Raw genomic sequence first — 21205 nt, 5'->3', positions numbered from 1 at the left:
TTGTTTGTCTATTCTGGGATGAATATCTTTATGTAAAGTTTAGTATTTATGGAAAAAAAAAAAAATTATATACAGGTTTCAGTATGGTCCTTAATTTAAGACAGCATTAGTATGAAAGGTATTTAATTTTATTTATCTGACATTTTACTGTTTTTTACAACTGCCATTTTGAATTAATTTGCTTAAAAATTAACTTTTTTAGGAATAACCTACCTTGGCCAAAACAAACATTTCAAAATTATTTCTACTTTTCCTTTTTTGGGGGATATGCACTTTTGTTAAGTAGTGCTAAATTCTGCTATTTTAAGATAAATTTTTATTCAACATTTTTTATTTGGAGATATGCACATTTTTCAATGTTTTTAACAAACTTTAATAAATAAATTACATATATTAAAATTATATTCAATAAATAACATTAAAATAATATATTTTTATTCTCCCATCATGTTTTAAGGTTGCTAAATTCTGCTATTTTAAGATAAATTTTTATTCAACATTTTTTATTTGGAGATATGCACATTTTTCAATGTTTTTAACAAACTTTAATAAATAAATTACATATACTAAAATTATATTCAATAAATAACATTAAAATAATATATTTTTATTTTCCCATCATGTTTTAAGGTGAAATTAGTTTCCATTTTGTTGACTTCGAAATATTTTGATTCTGAAAAATTCAGGGTTCGTGCACATTTCTGCACACGGAAATTAAGTACTTTTAAGGACCATTAATGAAAAAAAATTAAGAACCTATGAGCAAATCGGAAATGAATAAATTGAATTAAAAATATAATCTATGCCTAAATTTCATTTTTGTAATACCATCTTAAAAATTAAATAGATCCCTAAGTAGTATGCATTATTATTAAACATGAATTAAAATAATGATTAATAAGTTTGAGAATAAAATAAACTTTATGCAGTTTATCAAGCAACATTTAATATTTTACACTTATAATAGTTGGACATATTTAAAAGAAAGTAAGTGACATTTACGTTATACTAACAGTTAGCTTTATATTGATTTTTTTATGTCTCATTTTGTCACATAGTTGGTCAATCTAGAGGTTTAGTAAGTAGCAGGTAGATTTTTATGTCAAACGGCATAGGTTAAAATGAGAAGAAAGATCATAATCAGCATGATTCATAACAAAAGACAATGTTGTCACTACTGCTGCTTACCCAGAGAGAGACCTGCTAATTAGAACTAACCTGAAATGCCTGGTGTAGGCACGGTTGGCAAGTATTGAAAGTTAGTCAGGCTTTGTTTAATGCAGTTAGTGTCGTAGCTTCGTGTAGAGTTTCAGGGGTTGTAACCCAGTTAATATACTTTAAGGTTCCAATAAGCCATTAAAGCACCGGGGGTGATAAATTGTTTTGTATTATTTTAAGTCTCACTGGATACAAAGAATAAGTTTTACTTGAATTTTTAAATTTTTGTGTTTTATCTTCTGACCACAGTGAGTATTAATGAAAGGCAATAACTCACTTTAATATATAGAGATAATTTTTAAGGGCAAGTAGTTAGTTATAAATAATTAAATTAGGCAGTTAGATAACCTTAGTCATTACAAATTTACATGGCCACTATTAAATTTTATTTTTTAACAATATTGTTAAAAAAGGCCCTATTAAAATAGCAATCTAATAAAATTTCACAGTTTAAATACATGTAATTTATGACATTGATTCTTAAACGATATTCGGATAATTGCGCATTCAAAGATGCAAAGCATTTATGTTTTGTAACAACACTCAACAAAATATTTATCCATCAATTTAAAGCCTTCCCAAACATTTTGGCTAATTTATATCCAGGGCTGTGGAGTCGGAGTTGGGCAGATTTTGGGGTAAAGGAGACTGAGCTGGAGTCACTAAAAATAGGTCGACTCAGACTCCAATTTTTGTTGGACAGTTTGAATTTGAAATGACAAGTTGAGTTATTATTTTTATTTAAGAATATATACATTAATAAATAGTTATCTATTTTATTAGCATATTGATAAATAAATATAAGGGAGGTGAATGGATGTGATATTTTCCATTAGTGATTAAACCGATTCATTTAGTTACAAATTTCACTGGTAAATTTAGGTAAGCAGCAAGAACTCCCAAAATTGATGCCATTCTTAGGAAGTGAGCAGGAAAAAGAGCAATTATTGATCAAGCAATGCAATAAGGAAGTGCATATTTATGATAAAGAGGTTGTTAGAATTAAGAACTTTTTTAGAAGATGTAGATAACCCTAATGTTTCACTAACAGAAAGACTGGAATGATCTTGCAGAATTGGAAACTCTTCTTTCTATACTTTCTTCTTCCACAAAACAGCTGCAATCTGAAGAACTGACAGGATGTGAGACTGGAATGCTTGTTCTTTCTGAAATGGAGGGTTTATTGCAAAAGGAATCATTTCTTCTATGAAGAAAAGAGAAACTAGTTTTCTAGACATTGAGATCTTGCTGGGTTTAATATATGTAGATCTGAAAAACTGAATTTTCTTGAATGACGAACAAATTAAAAAGGCAAAGCCATTTATGAACTTCCATTAAGAATGAAATTATTTTCAGAACAATTCGAGAATTCAAATCAGGACAGTCAAACTGCAGACATTTTAATCGAGTTTCTATCATTCACTTCCAGTGATGAATTAGATTTTGAGAAATATTTTTGTATAATATTGAAAAGGCTAAGGCAAATCAAATGAAAATAAGGAACCAAGAGCCTTTAGCTATAAAAATGAAAAAATACAAACATGATTTCTACACGGCCTTTGAAGACACCTCTTTTAGAACTTATAAAAGTCTATCCTAAAAAGAAGTAGCCCCAACAATAACAGCTTTTCGTCCTACTCAAGTTAGTGTGGAAAGACTCTTCTCAGTTCTTAAGTTTGTTGGAGAGCCATAGATCCAATTTGATAAAGATCTTGCCAAAGCTATACTGTTTCTTAGAAATAACTAATGTAAGTTTTTCCCATTTCATAATAAATGCTAATTGATATAAATAATTTACTATGCCATCAATTTTTTTCTGTAGCATCTATTACTTCTTTTATATTAAAAAATAAGCTGTAACTCATGTGTCTGTTTACATATATATGAGGGAGTCAGAGTCTGTCATTTTCCCTACCGACTCCACCACTTTGTTTATATCGATTTCCTTCTCTTTAAGCATCTTTTCTAACAATTACAGATTTATCTCAATATGAAAACCAATGCTCTCACTAGTTTCTGCATGCTTTATCTCTTAACTTGTCAACCTCTCCATAATGTACCTATGAGGGTTTACTTGATCTTGTAAAAGTTAAATAATCCAAAACCCCCAACAGATGTGAAGCAAATTATCACTTGTCAACCTCTCCATAATGTACCTATGAGGGTTTACTTGATCTTGTAAAAGTTAAATAATCCCAAACCCCCAACAAACGTGAAGCAAATTATCACTATGTCTGAAAGTAACTACAATATCAGACAAAGGTTTAAATAAGCCTCTTATTTAAAAAGAACTTGGAACATAAAGGCATGTTCTGATGCTAACATAATCAATTACAGCTCACGGTGACATAATTAAACAAAAATAGTCAAATTAAAACTAAAAATGTAAACTAGTGGTCAAAGATTATACAATTTAATTTTAATTTAATCTGGCTCAGTAACTCTATCATATGAGGAAAGAGAAACGGGAAATTATAGTAAAGGCTGAAATCATAAACAATTGGGTAACTTACATAATAATAACTGCACATATCTTTGAAGAATAATTTTCTTTATGTATTCAGTTTCTTTCTTCAACATGTTTACTTTTTCATTTAAAAATTTTTGGATTTAATTAAGGATGTCTGTCATTCTAAAAAACAATAAATGCATTTAGAATGTATAGGAAAAGCTTTTAATTTTATTTCTTTAGTACTATGAACATTCAGAAGAAATATAAAATATATATGGTAAGTTACAGAGCTGGTGTGGCAGAACTTGTAGCATTTAGTGACACAGCGAAGAACAAAATCTAGAAATGGCAAGACTTTTAGAATTTAGAGCAGGCATTGGAAGCAGAATTTAGAAAGGCAGTAGGCAGCAAAATTTAAGATCCACAGAGATTGCATCAGGTGGGAAAATGCCTAGTGCCAGCTCTGTGTATGATGCATTACGACATATTAGATGGATCTTTTAAACTTAAGTTTTCAATTTATTTATTAGTAAAAAATCCCTTTCCATAATGCCTGCCCAACTCATAAGATTAGAAGCATTTTTGATATTTTCCATGCTTGTGTCTAGTGAAAAGTAGAGAAAATAAAGGGAAGATAAACATGTTAAGAAAAAGATTATGGTATCAGGAATAAAAACATTAAAATATTATGTCTTCATTGTTCTTCCAGACATTCTCCAAAAAGTAAGAAATTCATCGCAAACTTTCTATAAAATATATCTATTACGTGTTCATACCATAGAGGCATTTTTCATTTTGTCACATATTTCTTGAATCTTCTAGAACCGTGGGTCTATAAATCTTGCCTTCAAATTCTTCTAAACTTTCCAAGCTGCAGTGTCTAAAATCCGAAAAGAAAAATGATTGCTACCAATTCTGTATCAGCAAAAAGCCAAAAATATTTTGGAAGGAGGGAAAAGTGTTAATTTTATAGAGAAAACCGATGCATATTCTGAGACAATTACATGGGGAAAACTCTTACTATGAAAAAATTAAAAAGACATTTTTATTTAATTACATAGCTAATTTTGCTTTTGCTAAGAGATGTTTCGTAAATTGTGCTTTATAGCATTATACCTTGTTTGTTTTTCAGATTCAAAATACTGTATAAGTTGCCAAATGAAACTTTATAATATGACAGAATTTTTTTTTTATTTTAATGTTATTTTTTAAATATAATTTTAATATATTACCATTATTTTAATGAAATTTATAAATATTACGATGTTTTAAAACAAATCATCGAAAAATTTCCAGATCTCGGAATTATAAATTTTCTGTAGAAACTTTTATATAGAACATGCTGATTAGCCACCAAATTTAGAACCGTTTAATAGAAGAATTCACATCCCCAAAAGCAAAAAGTTGTTTAAGAACTCTTTATTAGAAGAAATGAATTTCGAAATGCTTATACTGCGATCTATTGAGACTCGTTCTCTGACTGGAGTATCCTATCATTTATATTAGAAATAGAAACAAATTATACCTCGCCAAAAAATATTCCTCCAAAATGATAATTCACACTCAAAATGGCAGTCGTAAAAACAGACAAATTTCAGATGATTAAAATTAAGGACCTTCTGCTGCTTTGTGCCAAAATTAAGGACCAAAAATCAAAAACCTAAGGACCGTACAAACCCTGAAAATTAAAGTATAAATACCATAATGGCACAATTTAAGTACTTCTTAGCAAAAGCAGAAAAGCTACTGTAATTATTTTTATTATTTGTCATCTTCAATGTTTTTTCTGGATAAGAGCCTTTTCTCGTGTAATTGTTTCAGAATATTCAAATGCATATCAGTTTTCTCTGCCAAGTTAACTTTACTGTTTTCTTTTTGAATCTTTCTTTTTGCTCAAACAGAGTTGGTAGGAATAAATTTTCTTTCAGTTTTAGATCTGGCACCTAGGAAGGATTTGTAGGCAAGATTTATAAATCTACAATTCCATAAAAATGATACATGAAAAATATCTTCATGGCACTAGCACATAATAGATGTGTTTTGTGATGAATTTATTATTATCATCATTATTTATTTATTTATTTATTTTTTTTTTTTGAGAATTGTTGAAATAAAGTGAAAACAAAATTATTTGAATTTTTTGCTTTTGATCCTTGAAATCTTTCTCTTCACATAATTTTCCATTCTTTTCACTAAACGTAAGTATAAAAAATTACAGAATAACTGGTTTATTAGCATAAAATTTTATGTTTTCTGCCATGATGAAAAATAATTTCAGCTCTGGAATTTTTTTTTTTTTTTTTTTTTTTGTGTTTATTGCAATAATTATTGCAGTATGTATGCTGTAAGTTCCATCTTGCTTTGTTAAGTAAATTTAGAAGTTAAGGTAAGTCTTTTTAGCTTGATTTTTCAATTACACAGAATAGTTTTTTTTATTCTAGTAATCATTTATCAAATTTTAAATATGTCTTCATACTGATCATAGGATAATCTACATGTGGAATAAGTTGAAGAGCTATCATGAACTTGATCACACAAATCAGAATAGAAGAAAGGTATAAACTGATATTTGAAGTAACTCCAAGTCAGTAGAAACACTGAATATAGAGACCTGTGTTCACAGATTCTTTTGCTTTGAATATACTAGCTAACATTCCAAGTTTCACTCTGAGTGAAATAGCTAATTATGATTTGAGTTAATTGAAACCTCTATACACACAATAATAGTTTTATGTCAAGATGATAATGACAATACCTTGTGAAACAATCAAGATCAAAATAATTTGTAAATTTTATCATGAAAGAAAAATGAATAAATGTAGGGTATCGGATTGAAAAATAATATACTAATGTTTGTTTTAAATAACAGGTACAAAACTATAGAACTGAATTATAAAAAAGAGAATTTCATAAAATCCTTTAATATGCCATCTCAAAAATGCATCAAAATCTCTTACATAGTTTATTATTAATACAGTCAAAAGTCGTTAATTCGGACACCCATAATTCGGAATGATCTATAATCCGGACCTCAAAACTAAAAACTTTCTGCGCATGCGCCGCGTTGACACATGCGCATAGGCATTTACGCATGCGCGTAAGACCTTTTACGACTGCGCATATGAGTGTGCGCAAGTGCAGAATACGATTTTGCGTGCGCGTTTTATGTATACTGGACGTATAAGCTAAAATTATCTAATTATCTATTTCAGTTAATGTTGATAATTGCGTTGTTCCTTAATTTTCGAATTGCATCCGGCTTATTATTTTTTGCAGACTGTAAGAGCAATTTTATAAAAGTAAGCTTAAACTTTCGATTATATCAAATAGAATTTCCGATATATATTTGTTAATATGTAAAGGATCTAAAGCGAAAGTATGTTTTGAAATCCGAAATCTGTTTATCAATTTCACGCTGCTCGGCGGGGGGAACGCCGTGGTGGGCGCGTAATGAATTGGAAGTTTATTTGTCAGCACTATCCTTATCTTCAGCCCAGATGTTTTTATTTGGCTTATAATTCCTTACCTAATGTAGTATTTCATCTCGATATGCTCCGTCTTTGATATGATTTAAAACAAGTTCCTCGTCATTATAATTCGCTTCCGATAGCGAAGAAAAGTGACAGAGGTTATTGAAAACAAAAAAATTTCGATTGACAAATTAGTAGGTGTTCTTGACACAGCAATTATAGGGCTTGAACAGCGGAACTTTGTAACTGAACAAGAAATTATGTCTGTTTAATAGAATTAAAGAGAAAGTATTATCACATGAAACGAAGCAAAACTTAAACAACTTACATTGAAAGAAATGTTTAATAAAGTAAACAAATAAATATTAAGCTTTTTCTTTTTGCAAATTTTGATACCCTTTAGATCATAATTGTTCTTTATTTCATAAATTACGGTTTCATATTTTTAATTTTAGAACTTCTGCATGCCATCTTACGAGATTTAAACTGATGATCTATAATCCGGAATCGCCGAAGTCCCGACGAGTCCGGATTAACGACTTTTGACTGTATTTACATAGTTTTATTAACATAAAAAAGAGTATTACACAAAATTTTCTACTTCCACGAAGAATTGTACTTTGAAGAAGAAAAATTATATTAAAGGAAATTTAAAAGCTTAAAAACAGCAGATTTTTCATCCAGAACTTTTGGTATTGTGCCAATTGGCGATCTATCGAATTTCATTCAGTTTTATACTAGATGGCACCACCTCTTTTTCACGATATTTTGTTTGTAAAAGCAATGTTTATGCTTATTGTTTCTTTCACATGCAATTTTTCCATCGAATTTGTGAAAAGATTGTAATATACTGTCTTTGAATCTTTATCAATTTACTCTAAAAAAAAATTCACATTTATATTACAAAAGGTTGAAATAAAAAGCAAATGAAATAACTGTTATCATAAGCTTCAATAGTGCTTAATTTATCTCTTTTAAATTTATTATGTCTTTTTTTTTTTTTTTTAAATATTCTGCTTACAACAAATTGTTTGTAAATAGGTTTTGAAACAACTACATACAGCAATACAAAATCTGGTGTTATTTTATTTCTTATCTGTTTCATTTACCATTATGTGCAAAAATCATGATACAATCTATATCCATATCATTTAGGGGCTCACATTTAGTTATATTAATATCGCGTAATGCATTGAAATATTTAAACCAGCTAATCTAATTAAAAAAATTTCACCCTTTTATTCGTGCAATGAAAGTTTCCTTGTATGCAGCATAAAACACAGCAAAAGAAATAATATTTTGCAAAAATAAAAAATTATTAGCATTAAATAATAATTAATCTGATCATGCAAATTTGAATAAAATGGTGGAAGAAAAAATGTGTAAAAACATCTTTCGTGGTGCCACCTACCAATGTGTAAATTAACTACAGAGTTGAGTAAGATAGATCGCCTATTAAGAGATTACAGATTTTTTTCTAATAAAAACAAACTACTATTTATCAATCCGTAAGTTGTTCCACATCAGAATCATCACAAGGACTGTCTGAACTGTAATAGAATACATGCTTTGGTACTTTCTGTATATTTCCATCATCTCCTTTTGTAAATAAGTAGATAGGTCGACTAAACCCTGAAAGGATATATAAATGTATTAATATAATTGCTTGTAAAAATATTTATAATTAAAGTATATTAAAAAAAGTTTTAAAACAACTGCGCCAAAAATTAAAATATTTTTTAAACTTGTTATCTACTAGGTTCCTTAAAATAAAGTAACAGATTAATATTTATGTCTTCAGACTGAAGGTTATAAATTTTGTACTGCAAATAAGAATAAAAGTCTGAATTTAAACATTCAGAAAATTGCTTAATAATTATGAGTTTGATTTTTTCATTAAAAAATAATCCAAAAATTAATTAAAATGTAATGCCATTTGATTAGTTTTGTTAAAAAATTTATATTCACTATTGTGAAACAAATAAAAGAAATTTATGCAAACTATTCAACAAAAGTAGATAAAGTTAAAAAAAAATCAAATTATTGGGGGGGACTCTATTTTGTAAAAGAAATTTATAACAGGACAGCAATCATAATAAATACTCTTATCATAAAGTAAAATCTAATGTACAACACACAATACAATCAGTTCTAAATTATACTATTTATTTTTGAAAGGCATTTATACTTCTAAAGAGAGGGAGAATACAGAGAATGTTCACACATTTTTTAGACGATATATATTGTATTCACAAAACTAAATTACATAAAATTCTTGTGTTTTAAATGTTCTATTTGACATCCCTTATCCTGAACTATCTTTCGACATTACAATTTCCAGGATAATAATTCCTTTTGAAGTGGCAGAAGTGTTATTCTATCCCATTCGTCCTGAACAGCTTTCCAGAGTCCTGTTAGGGTTTGGGGACAATGTTTGGATAATGCAGTTTTTAAAAGTCCGAAAGCACAAAAATCTATAGGTGACACATCGGGAGATTTAGTAGGGATATCAGTGAAGGGTATGGCTTTGATACCAGTTTTTTGTTCAATTTCTTTTAGGAAATTTACAGTGGATTTTGATGTGTGACTGCTAGCTTTGTCCTGATGCAGTCTCGCAGATTGATGGCACTCTGGGTAAAGCGATGGTATTTCATTCAGAAAAATTGGCGATAAAATATATTCCTGATAGTATTTGGAGTTAATCTTGACATTTTTTGGCACTCTCTTTATTTTTAATTTGCCATTATAAGAAAAACCAGCAACAATCATGAATCCCTTAGAAAAACTTTCTTTTGATTCTTTGAACCATGTACCTAAATTTTTTTCTAATAAATGGTTCTTTTTTTGTTACAATCATTTAAATACATCCATGCTTCATCTACTATGACAATTGTTTTCCATTTTTCTTTGGATAAGTGTTTCTCATATAGAATTCTGCAGTGTGTCCTGCGTTGAGCGATATGCTTTAGAAGACGATGCACATTGCATTTTTACACTTTCTTAAGATTTAAATCAACGTTTATCATTTTGTTTACAGTGGACACCGAGCATTTTAATGATTTTGCAACTGTCCTTTGACTAGGGGGATTTTCTTTTAACATTAAACAACGTTCCTTTGCAATAGTGAAAGATGTCTGTTTTTTCCTTGGATACTTGTTTGGAATTTTGTTTGACTTGAGGCTCCAATTTGACCTTTTTTCCTTTCTTGTTTATGATATTACCTATCGATGCTTTAGATATCACAAAACCATGACTCTCACATCATTTTTGGATAATGGAATATGCATATTTCTCTTCAGGAAGAGCGTAAATGTAGCCTTCGAACCACTGCTTTGTTTAATTCGCCATTTTGAATAAAAACAAAACTTTCAAGCCACAGACGATAATTTTGACTTTTAAAAACATAGTACAATTGCAATTACTTCTTTTGCAGCAAACGATTTTTTATTACCGCTTACCAAAATCGTCTAAAAAATGTGCAAACAGCCTCTGTAGAACAGTAATATTTCTAAAGAAAAGAATGAGAAACAGGTCACTAATAGGTAAAAGGGAAAGGCTGTGGGTTGCTAAAATGTATGGGATATAAACTGTGTAAAACACTTTATGAAGAAAAGCAAAGCATCATTTGCTTTGTTTTTAGGATAGATAATTTTTTTATCTTAAATACTTGACATGAAATAATGAATGACATAATAACATGAAATTTTTATTATTTGATAAAACTGAATACATATATATATGTGTGTGTGCATGTGAGATATTGGCTTTTCCAAGTAACTGCCGGGTATCCCATAACTACTCATGAAAACTTAATACACGAGTTCGTTAAAGTGGATATGTCCAAATAGCTGCATATGCGTGTACTAGGAGAAAGCTGTGGAGTCTTCCAGTTTGTGTAAAATAAGAAAATAGTAAAATGTAATAATAAAAGTAAAAACCATAATTTCAATAATGCTTTTACCAATGATAAAATATTACTTATAAGTGTGAAAATTAGTATGGTATAAAATTGTAAGATCTATGATTATTTGTAATAATTAATGGGCATATAAATTTTTTATAATTGTGATACTGTGCGCAAAGATTTTGGGGAAGTATCAAAGTATACTATATATATATATCAAAGATATATCAAATATATATCTATATATATCAATATCTATATATATCAAAGATACTTCCCTGAAGTATCAAAATTGTAATGTGAATGTTAAGAAACAAGAAATTTTTATAGATTGGACTCAAATCTTAATAGGACTCTAAAAATGTGTAATTATTTTAAAAGAATACAGTGCTTAAAATTATTACCGAATTCAAAATTTTACAACTTGTAATTTCTTAACTGTTCAAAAGTTAATTTTATGTTTTATATTTTCAAAATTATATCTCTTATACGTTGCTGCTCTAATGCTTTTTCTCTCAAAACGGCTTCTCTATCACTCTGACTATTTCTCTTTGAAGGAGGGGGGATTTGTAAGATAAAAAAGCAAACTTCTAATTTTATCTGGCTATAACCTCTTTTAATTTTATTTAATTTAGGGATTTCCTCTCTCTGTCTTAAAGATAGCGCCATAAGTCTAAACTGCGTCATTCAAATTAATCATATGATCCTACGTAACGCTTAATGCAGATACCTCTTGCCAAATCACTAAATTGTAAACCAAAACGTTTTTACCTTGAACTGAAACTTTTGATTCCCTCCCTTCTTCTTAATTGCTGCGACTGTTTTCGTTTAAGCTTTTCTCCTGGCCAGACGCTTTGCGGCTTCTTTCTTTGTGTACTGAATATGTGCTGAGCTAAATGTAGGGCGCATAAGGCGCTCGTCTGTATGTGAATCAAAATTTGCAGATCCAGAATTGCTTTCCTCAATAGTAAAATTATCTTGAATCTGACCACATCCGCCTTGCCAAGTTTCAACGCTAAACATATATTATGCCACGACGAAGTTCCAAATCATTCACATCATGCCATATATATTTATTTTAAAACTTCTCTTACTTTTGGGTAAACAGTTCCCTTTCCCCAACATAAAAAAAAAAAAAAAACCTTTATGTTTTTAATTACATTGCTTGATCATTTTCCATTTTCCTGATTTTCTAGGTGAGTGGGAACGAGCATTTTATATGAATTCGAAATACTTCTATATGAAATATTTTCAAAATAGAAAGTCATACAAATTCTAATTAAAATTACAGCATGGCCAAATTTCTTGCATGCTTTAGCAGATGCAGACATTAATAAATGCTTAGAATTTTATAATCAAAACAGAATGTGTTTTACAATAAATCAAATCATTACTCGCGATTAAGAATTAATATATGTAAAATGATACATTTTCACTTATTTCCTGATATATATATATATATATAAGGTTTTGAAATCACTATAAAAGTTTTTATATTAAACTTAAGAGTTTGATTTGTTTATTAGGAAATTTTACGATCATTTAATTTTTGCATACCTTATGATAATAACTAAATGCAACTTTTTCTTTTAATTGAATAATTATTGTGAATTTTAAAATTCTAAAACTTTTAATTACACTGAAAACACAGTAAAATAGATACTGTATATTTCTCACTCAGAGTTTAATTAACTGTGAATTTAAAAAAACTGCCTTCAAAACTGAGATATGTTGCATTTATTTTCACAAGGAAAAGATTTTCACCATATAGGAAAATTAAACAGTATGACTGGTTATTTTTCCAACAAACATTTATATTAAATCATTAGTACAATTATAGTGTGAAGAAAAAGTTAGAATGATTTTTTTTTGGGGGGGAACTAATTTTTAAGTAGATAATAAATTGGTTATTTTGCAATGGAAATTTTGCTGATCTTGCACCAGTACAATTGAGCACATTAAAAATTGCCAAGCTCTAGTTTTGAGTTATTCAAACTGTTTTTTCACTTGAAAGTAATACTGATTTAGAAGTAATAATATACATTCCAGGCTAACTAAGCTAGCTGCAAAGACTACAGAATAGTGGCACCAATAAACAAATCTCTTGGCTAATATTTTAGTTTAAAAAAGCATCATAGGCATATTCTTACATTAAAATAACAGAGTCAATCATTCTCCAAACAGCTTGCCTTTGCTATCCAAAGCAAAGTTTTGGTCACTAATTTTATGAAAATGTTAAAGTAAGGGGGGGGGAAGTATTATTGGAAAATGTATGATCATTTAGCAAAATAGTCTTTCCTGAGAAAAGATAAGACAGCTTCTGCTCTCGTCTAATTGTAAACACACATTTTTGGGGGGCTTTGTATGCATCTTAATAATTAACAAGATTATTAAGATCTTATATTTCCTTGTATAATATTTAATTGTGACTTTCTTCTTACATGAATGATATTATTTAATGTTTTTGAAGATAGATGTATTTTTATAAAGCTATTTTATTTACTTTTTTCTAACAGAGCAGGATCTTGTAATGAGATTGGCTTCAGTTGTTTAACTAGTTACTGTATGTGATTACTATATTTTTTTTTCCCCCATCTCACAAAGAAATTACTATAATTTTAAATATTTAGACTGCAAAGAAGCAATCATTCTTTTAATTTGAAAAAGGGCAGATGATTACATATAACATAATGTTAAAGGAAATAGAATTATGTTATCACAATTAAACACTATAGTTCACTTTTTGGAAAATTCTTTTAAACTGCAATATTCAAAGATGATGAGGTTCCTTTTGAATGATTTTTTTTATTTAACAACTTTTATCTACTTTTTATGAATAGTATTAAGTGGTTTTATAAGACAAAACGATTTTGAGCTGAAAAAAAAAATTTGTTTTCGCTAGTAATTTTTTTAAAAAAAAATTTCAACAATTAAAAATTCTGTCTTCCACAATTTTCAATCTTTTTGCCCCAATTTTTTTATTGTACTGATTAGAGTTTTTTTAATAACTTTAAGGATCGATTTTGCAATTAATGAATTAGTGTCTGAGAAAAAAATAAAAAGAACAATTTTATGTAAAAACTACAAAAAAAAAAAAAAAAAAAAAAAAAAAAAAAAGATTTCAATCACATTTTTACTTCCAACAATTTTTCTTTTCACTATTTTTCAAAACCCATCCCTGTGTCTATTTTAAGTATATAATTTTAAATAAGCAGTAAAAATATTAAATAATTTGGTCCATATCTGTACACGTTTTCGGACTTTAAGTAAAAAGACATATTGAAAAATTGCAAACTGAGAAAACGCAGTTTAAAGAATGTAGACTGTCTGAATGGTCATTAAATCATTTAAAATTTCTTTAAAATGTTATTACTGAATTTCAATACATATGTATATAAAATAAAACTTAGTACTGCTCAATTGATTAATATGATCATAAATTACAAGCTTTTGTTTAAAACCTTATCTGGCTAGAAATATTGCACAAAAATCATAAAATGCAAGTAGAATTTTTCTTTACCTGTTTTAGTTTTAACACGCTCAAAACAATTTTAATGCATGAATTAATTATAATACATTTTCTAAAATACTTATAATCAATATTAATAATATTAATTTGTTGTTTTACTCATTTTTTCAAAAAGTAAAATTTGAAATTTTAACAGACATAAAGCATTTTATTAAAACAATTCAGCAGCCTATGTTATTTTTCTCTTATTTTAGGCATTTGTTATCGTATATAAATTGCATTTTAAATTTATTTAGGTGTATTTTAATTAATTAAAGAGTTTAATGTTTGTTCCAGCACTATTTCAATAATGCTACAGTCGGAAATTTGAACACTGTCATTACACCACCTCTTTCTGATCATGTCTTATCACAAACAATTTAAATTTTTGAATAAACATAGCAAAGTTGACTGATAATGTGCATAAAAATATTTGCAGAGCTCAACAAACTTGCCAGTTTAAAGTTGACAAATATTTTCCCCTCGAATTTCACTTTGTATTTAAATAAATCAGTTTATACACATAAACAGAGTTTGTTGATAGTTGGAGTCACATTTAATTACATTCGTTTTCCTTTACACAGATTTTTACTTAGTCACTGAAAAAATTAAAAATAAATAAATAAATAAACGTTGAGAGAGTATGGCATTTAAAGGGCTGTCAAAATTTTTAAAAGCCTTTGTATACCATTTATTATCATCAGATTAAGGTATTTTTTCAGCAAAAAATTGCAAAACCGGTAATTTCATCGATTTTGGGGTACCAAGTCCTCAACATAAGAATTAAGCTTGTTTTCATATTTAAAAGAATAAAACAAATAATAAATATACCTACCTTGTGAAGAATGTGCTGGGGTATCTATTAATTCACAGGATTTAAATCCCACTTCATTTACAAGATATTCATTAAACATCTCAGGTTTTAATTTAATTGATTTATAGTGTTCAAATATTTCTTCCTGAAAAGAAAATACATATTAATAACAGGAAAGAAAATTTAATAGAATAATTCTAAAAAAAATAACAGCTACTGCTCTCATAGCAATTTAACAAATTAAATTACAAAATATATATTAATTGGAATTAATATGATTCTTAATTTTATATCACAAATTATTTCAAAACTTTCAGAATTATTATTTAGAACAGTGGTTCTTGACTTGCCCCCCGCTGCCAGATTGCTCCATGCATCTCTATTGCTGGATCATTGTCCTCCTTTCCAAAACTTGAAAATATGTGCATACATTTATTTAGAATTGTTTATTTACTTATGTGGTTTATAAGCTTTTTTAAAAAAAAAAAAAAAAAAAAAGTATAGAAAATATTGGAAAATACCAAAACTTGGATAAATATAGTTTTTTATATTCTTAAACTAAAGCTATATAAAAGGTTGACTGTGTTACCCCCATTGAGAATCCCTGCTTTAGAAGATATACTACAGATTCATTAGTTCACTTTTACAGAAATTTATTTATGCTAAATTTTATGTATCATTTCCTGATGTATCAATTCAATGGTAGAAAACTTGATAGCCATTAAAATTTTGATGGAATTTATTGTTATTCATTGTTGGTAACCTGAACTGGTGCAGCTGCATAGGTAAAAAAAAATCTAGAAGTTACGAAGGTATGAGGTGATAGAACTTAGAAACCAAGGAAATTGTACAAGGTGGCAAAAAGCTTAACATTGGCCCTGCAGTTAACACATAAAAGATAATTCCAGCTCAGTGCTAAAAAAAGGATCTTATGGAAAATGTGAGACTGGATTATCTTGAATATGGCAAAACATGAGGGCTATCTGCATAGACAAGAAGGGATTCCTTTGTGGAGGATCTTTTAAGGAAAATCAGTTCACATTCACGTTACACATTAAAAGGGGGGGGTAATGTTACCGCTTAACCTTCTTTTCCTCAAGTGTATTGCCATAATGATGCAAAAAGGCAAGAAACAGAGATTGCATCATCACATCTTATAATTTAAGTTACGAATGTACTTCTCAAGAAATAAAATATGTTCAATTGGTCTCAATGAGTGCTATTATCTCTATGGATTAGTGTTACTTCATGCTTTCAATCTGCAAATCATCATCATCATATATATTTATAAAATAACACATATACTGAGTAGTTATAATTAAACTTCCTTTATAAATGACATCCTACAGCGCAAACGAGTAAACGGAATGCAACACAATTTTGGATATGGGTTATACACAAGATGTGCTCACGGAATTTTGAAAAAAAAAAAAAAAATTTAGTTCTGAAATGTCCAACAGAGAGCACCTTTTCAGGAAAAACAGAAAATTTAACAGAATAAACAACCAAAACGGTATACAGAATACAATATTAACATTTATTGACTAGATTCTGATCACCTTGTCATCGAACCGCATTAAGTAAAGGTAAGGGAGATACAAAAACAGGTCAGTTTGCTGAAACAAGAACAGATTAGGACGAAATTTCAAAAGAGGAGCAGTTTGTTAATCAAACCCAGGACGATGTAGAGCTCATTCACCTGCAAAATTTCAAGTCGATGGACAATATGTTCAATAGCAGATCGTAATAATTTATCAGTCATGAGGCTACGCACATAAAGCGCTGTGGAATTCTTTAACCCCTTAACTGCCGCGGGCGTATATATACGCCCTGCTTAGCTGATGTGTTAACTGCCTCGGGCGTATATATATATATATATGCCCTTTCAAAATACTACCATTTGCTTTGCGCTGCTACCCGTAAAATTATTAGCAAAGCTTTGGAATGCAACACCACAATGACCTTGACAAAGTATGCGAAGGAGGATACTATTTCAGAGAAGTGTGGGGAGAAATTGGAGAGAGGGATGTGTCTAAAGCAGTGAAAGTAATGACTGCATGATATTGGCTGGTGTTGTTTGGGTAATTTTTTTTTTTTTTTTTTTTAATTCTGTGTCCTCCATTTTCGTTTACTTTTTGTAGTAGGTTCCAGGAATAAAGAAAGATATAACGGATGTTTCAAACCCATTTATCTTTTTTGAATTATTTTTTAATGAACTGCTCGTACTTTATATTGTTACTGAAACTAACCGTTTTGTAGACGAGTATATGAACCAACAGCTTGCAAACGAAAAATCAAGAACAAAATCGTGGCATTCAACCAGTTCAGAAGAAATATATGTTTTTTTACGCATACTGATTTCACAAGGTATAACACTGAAACCTGATACAGTCAAAAGTCGTTAATCCGGACTCGTCAGGACTTCGGCGATTCTGGATTATAGATCATCAATTTAAATCTGGTAAGATGGCATGCAGAAATTATAAAATTAAAAATATGAAACCATAATTTATGAAATAAAGAACAATTATGATCTAAAGGGTATCAAAATTTACAAAAAAAAAAAAAGCTTAATATTTATTTGTTTACTTTATTAAACATTTCTTTCAATGTAAGTTGTTTAAGTTGCTGTTTTATGTGATAATACTTTCTCTTTAATTCTATAAACAGACATAATTTCTTGTTCAGTTACAAAGTTCAACTGTTCAAGTCCTATAATTGCTGTGTCGAGAGTACCGACTAATTTGTCAATTGAAATTTTTTCGTAACCTCTGTGTCACTTTATTCACTATCGGAAGCAAATTATAATGAGGAGGAATTTGATTTAAATCATATCAAAGACGGAGTACATCAAGATGAAATACTACATTTAGTAAGGAATTATAAGCCAAAAAAAAAAATAAAAACATCTGCCCTGAAGATAAGGATAGTGCTGACAGATCAACTTCCAATTCATTGCGCACCGCGGCATTAAACAAACGTTAAAGTTTAGATAAACAAAGGATATGCCTTTATCCATTTTTCATTGCGTGCTGCGGCATCCCCCCCCCCACCGAGCAGCGTGAAATTGATAAACAGATTTCGGAATGGTTAGAGAAACGAAGCTTTCACTTTGTAGATCCTTTACATATTAGTAAATATATATCGGAAATGCTATTTGACCTAATCGAAAGTTCAAGCTTACTTTCATAAAATTGCTCTAACAGTCTGCAAAAAATAATAAGCCGGATCCAATTCGAAGATTAAGGAACAATGCAATCTGCAACATTAACTGAATTAGATTATTTTCGCTTAGCTTATACCGTCCGTTATACATTAAACGCGCATGCGTCAACGTATTATGCGCATGCGCACACGCATATTTGCAGCCGTACAGGTCAACGCGACGCATGCGCAGAAAGTTTGTAGCTTTGAGGTCCGGATTATAGATCATTCTGGATTATGGGTGTCCGAATTAACAACTTTTGACTGTATTACACTTTATTGGTAAAAATAAATTGATCGAAACTCCATTTTAGGGATCTTTTTTATTATAAAAACATCATTTTTATTATACTTACATCTTTTTATTATACTTTTACTCAAAACATTAAATTTTGTGCATTCATTTTTCTCTTTTATTCTTTATTGTGTGAAGGTAAACAGTTTTTAGAAAGTAAAACTTGCACTTATTTTCCCTCTAATACATCGCATAACTACACGCACCTGTATGAAAAATCGTGGCACTGGGAAATGAATCTTGTACGTTTTCCGCGGCAGTTAAGGGGTTAAGTCATTTAACGTCTCGCATGGAGTTAGATCCGGCGAAAGTGGTGGCCATGGATTAGGAAAGGAGCAACTAATAACACTTCCTCTGTGAAGTGTTAGAGCAATAGCACCTTCATTGACCCATGGATATGTGGGGGTGCACCATCCTGCATGAAAATGGTCTATGTAAGGACCCAGCTTTGCTATAGTTGCGGCACAACAATCGTCTGTAGCATCTCATGGTACCAACGGCTTGTAACAGAACACGTAACAGGCCCATGTTTACTGATTTCCTCAAAGAAGAATGGCCCAAGGATGAATGTCGCCGTGAATCCACCCATGAACAGTGATCATTGGTGACTGTAGGAAACTTCAGTGTGGAACCACGGATTTTCCATAGTCCAAATGCGGCAATTCATTTCTACCTCAGTCGGACAGTCGACAACTGTCCCACTGAGGTAGAAATGAGCCTCGTCACTCCACATAACATTCCAAGGACATAACAGATCAACAGTCATTCTGTTGAGAAAACTGACTGCGAATGAGAGACTTTGTGGGTTGTCCCTATCAAGCAGCTCCTGAGTATGGCGGATTTTGTATGAGAAGTAGTGCATTTATTTATGAATACTTTTTGGACGATGCTGTAAGAATAGCCTGTCTGTTGAGAAACTGCACGAGTTTGCACCCAAAAACTCTGATGTCTGTGACTGTGCGTCAATAGCTGTCTTGATGGCATCAACAAGTACCAGTGTGACACATTTACGGCCTCTTCCAGGTTGAACTGCTAATTTCTCTGTCTCTTTAAATCTCTTAATCATAGTCCGGATACCTTTAGTACACATTGGTCCATGCTATAGGTTTTCTACGATGAAATTCATGAATTGCAGCAGAAGCATTACCCTTGTTTTCTTAAAACAGCTTGACCAATTACACACATTCATCTATAGAGACCGTCATTAGTACAGCTAAAACATAGACTTAAGTATTACGATGTCTGCAAATGTTTTATACCCCAACCTGTTCTGCATAAAGCTTTCTTTTCTTTCCAAACATGCAAATCTTGACATTTTTCTCTTACAACTGACAGCTTTTCCTGATTTTGCATTTTATTACTCATAATTCTCTTTCTGGATTGTTAATACTGTTTCTGTATTCCGTTTTGGTCGTTTATTGTGTTAAATTTCATGTTTTTCCTCAAAAGGCACCCATTGGTGGACATTTTGGAACTAAAACATTTTTTGAAATGCCGTGAGCTTATCTTATGTATAGCCCATATACAAAATTTCATTGCATTCCGCTCACCCATTTGCAATGTAGAATGCCGTTTATAAAGGAAGTTTAAGTATAACCACCCGGTATATATCAAAGATTTCATTACTGTACAAAATCAGAACGTCAAATACTGGTCTAAACTGGCAAATATGTATTAACAATTTCTATTAATGCTTGCAATTATTCTATTCTATAAGGTACACTTTGAGAACTGTTTACTATTATCATATCATGACATTTATTATTTTGCATACTGTATTCTTATATGTATGTATAAGCCACACCTCTAATTTTTACATTTAATTTTGGGAAAAAAGTCTCAATGATAAGCCATAGATAGCCAGTCTGCTATCTGCAATATTTTTTTTTCTGTTTTAGAGGCATGAAAGCAGCTAAAATGAAAATAGTACACAAAATTTTTAATATCACTTAAAAAGATTAATATCTGTCAAAAGAAACATTTTTCTGTATTTAGTACCTCTTACTTACTGTCACTGTTGATACCACTAAACTAGTTGCTTGCATCATTATCACATGTACTAGTATCACACAATATGTCATCCTCAGAGCCATCGAAAGCAATGGATATTCCACATTTCAAAAATCCTTTAATGATTGTTTCAGGCTTGACACTTTACAAGGCTGCCAGAATCAATTCACACATACACTGCATACCTGGACATTTGACGATTTTTACTTTTGGTGTAATGATACGGTTTCCTGTGCTCATCCAATTCTTATAGTCTCCAGAATGAACATTTAAATGAGTGATTAACAGTAATATCAAGGAGCTAGAGCAGAGAAGTTAGGCCTCAATGAA

General features: G+C 30.0%; 1 protein-coding gene across 2 annotated transcripts in view; it reads right to left on the bottom strand.

Annotated features, from left to right (window-relative positions):
* Positions 1 to 6572: 6572 nt before the first annotated feature.
* The window catches only part of LOC118191751 (7SK snRNA methylphosphate capping enzyme-like), a 32673-nt gene continuing 18040 nt past the window's right edge, over positions 6573 to 21205 (bottom strand). The window contains exons 3-4 of one of the 2 annotated variants that reach the window (XM_035362625.2): positions 15388 to 15511; positions 6573 to 8772 (exon numbers count right to left, since the gene is read on the bottom strand). In XM_035362625.2, the coding sequence (XP_035218516.1) occupies positions 8642 to 8772; positions 15388 to 15511 (255 nt within the window). In that variant the 3' untranslated portion in view covers positions 6573 to 8641. Of the gene's footprint in view, positions 8773 to 15387; positions 15512 to 21205 lie in introns of those variants that run through there. The other variant, XR_004758678.2, reaches the window with a different exon arrangement.

This window comes from Stegodyphus dumicola, chromosome 7, assembly GCF_044657685.1.
Source record: "Stegodyphus dumicola isolate Sdum_Otavi_A_Nest chromosome 7, ASM4465768v1".
NCBI classification, from domain to species: Eukaryota; Metazoa; Arthropoda; class Arachnida; order Araneae; family Eresidae; genus Stegodyphus; species Stegodyphus dumicola.
Note: the sequence above shows the minus strand (reverse complement) of the source record. Positions and strands in the feature narration are given on the sequence as shown.